The sequence below is a fragment of the Numenius arquata genome, chromosome 30 (genome assembly GCF_964106895.1).
Source record: "Numenius arquata chromosome 30, bNumArq3.hap1.1, whole genome shotgun sequence".
Taxonomy (NCBI): domain Eukaryota; kingdom Metazoa; phylum Chordata; class Aves; order Charadriiformes; family Scolopacidae; genus Numenius; species Numenius arquata.
Genome location: NC_133605.1, coordinates 1,381,026 through 1,382,500, shown reverse-complemented (window position 1 = coordinate 1,382,500; position 1,475 = coordinate 1,381,026). Strand labels below are relative to the sequence as shown.

Sequence of the window (1,475 nt, the reverse complement as noted above, 5' to 3'; positions counted from 1 at the left end):
CATGCCTTGGATGAAGTGAAAGAAAACCAAACACTTGTCAAGGAACATAAGAACCATAAATAACAACAGCAAAAATGAAAACAATAATGATATCTTAAAAAAAAAAAAAACAAAAATACAAGGAAAAAGCAAAGAAACAAACAAATAAAATAATAATAATAAAAAAACAAAAACAAACCCCAAAAAAGACAAGACACACCCCTACTCAAAAAAAAAATTAAAAAAAAAAATCAAGAATCCCACAAGACCAGACACAAAAACACAATACAAGAGAAAGCCAAAACCAGTGGAATCAGATTACTTGGGACTCAAGTGTGGAGGGAGGGAATCATTTTTTCATTGTTCAAAAATGTCCATGGAATCACTTTTTTGATGGCATCCTTGAGCTCCTGGTTCCTCATGCTGTAGATGAGGGGGTTCAGTACTGGAGCCACCACCGAGTACTGAAATGACACACACAGGTTCAGGGATGGGGAGGAGATGGAGGGGGGCTTCAGGTGGGCAAACACTGCAGTGCTGAGAAACAGGGAGACCACGGCCAGGTGAGGGAGGCACGTGGAAAAGGCTTTGTGCCGTCCCTGCTCAGAGGGGATCCTCAGCACGGCCCCGAAGATCTGCACATAGGACACCACAATGAAAACAAAACACCCAAATGCTAGTAAGATACTAACCACAAGAAGCCCAACTTCCCTGAGGTAGGAGTGTGAGCAGGAGAGCTTGAGGATCTGGGGGATTTCACAGAAGAACTGGTCCAGGACATTGCCCTGGCAGAGAGGTAGGGAAAATGTATTGGCCGTGTGCAGGAGAGCACTGAGAAACCCACTGCCCCAGGCAGCTGCTGCCATGTGGACACAAGCTCTGCTGCCCAGGAGGGTCCCGTAGTGCAGGGGTTGGCAGATGGCAACATAGCGGTCATAGGACATGACTGTGAGAAGGGAGTACTCTGCACCAGTGAAAAAGACCAAAGAGAAGACTTGTGAAGCACATCCCCAGTAGGTGATGGCCCTGCTGTCAAACAGGGAATTGGCCATGGCTTTGGGGACAGTGGTGGAGATGGATCCCAGGTCAATGAGGGAGAGGTTGAGGAGGAAGAAGTACATGGGGGTGTGGAGGCGGTGGTCACAGGCGATGGCGGTGATGATGAGTGAGTTTCCCAGGAGGGCAGCCAGGTAGATGCCCAGGAAGAGCCCGAAGTGCAAGAGCTGCAGCTCCCGTGTGTCTGTGAATGCCAGGAGGAGGAACTGGGTGATGGAGCTGCTGTTGGGCATCTGCTTCCTCTGGGCATGGGGCACTGTTCTTGGAGGAAAAGAAAGCAACAAGTTAGGACAGGCTTGTTTGAGGAAAAGCTACGCCATTTCCTGTAGACTGTCCCTCTGCAACCTTCTTTCAGATCCCTGACTTGAGCTTCATTTTGTGCTGGCTGCCAGTGCTGTGAACAGCCAGGCCTCTGCATTTGGCCGCTTCAGGAGTCATCC

The 1,475-nt window shown here is 48.7% G+C and overlaps 1 protein-coding gene across 1 annotated transcript; it reads right to left on the bottom strand.

Moving 5' to 3' along the window:
* Positions 1-308: 308 nt before the first annotated feature.
* LOC141476384 (olfactory receptor 14C36-like) lies at positions 309-1,268 on the bottom strand. The gene has a single exon (XM_074165061.1). It carries the CDS (start codon positions 1,266-1,268, stop codon positions 309-311), a length of 960 nt encoding a protein of 319 aa, XP_074021162.1.
* Between the last annotated feature and the right edge of the window lie 207 nt (positions 1,269-1,475).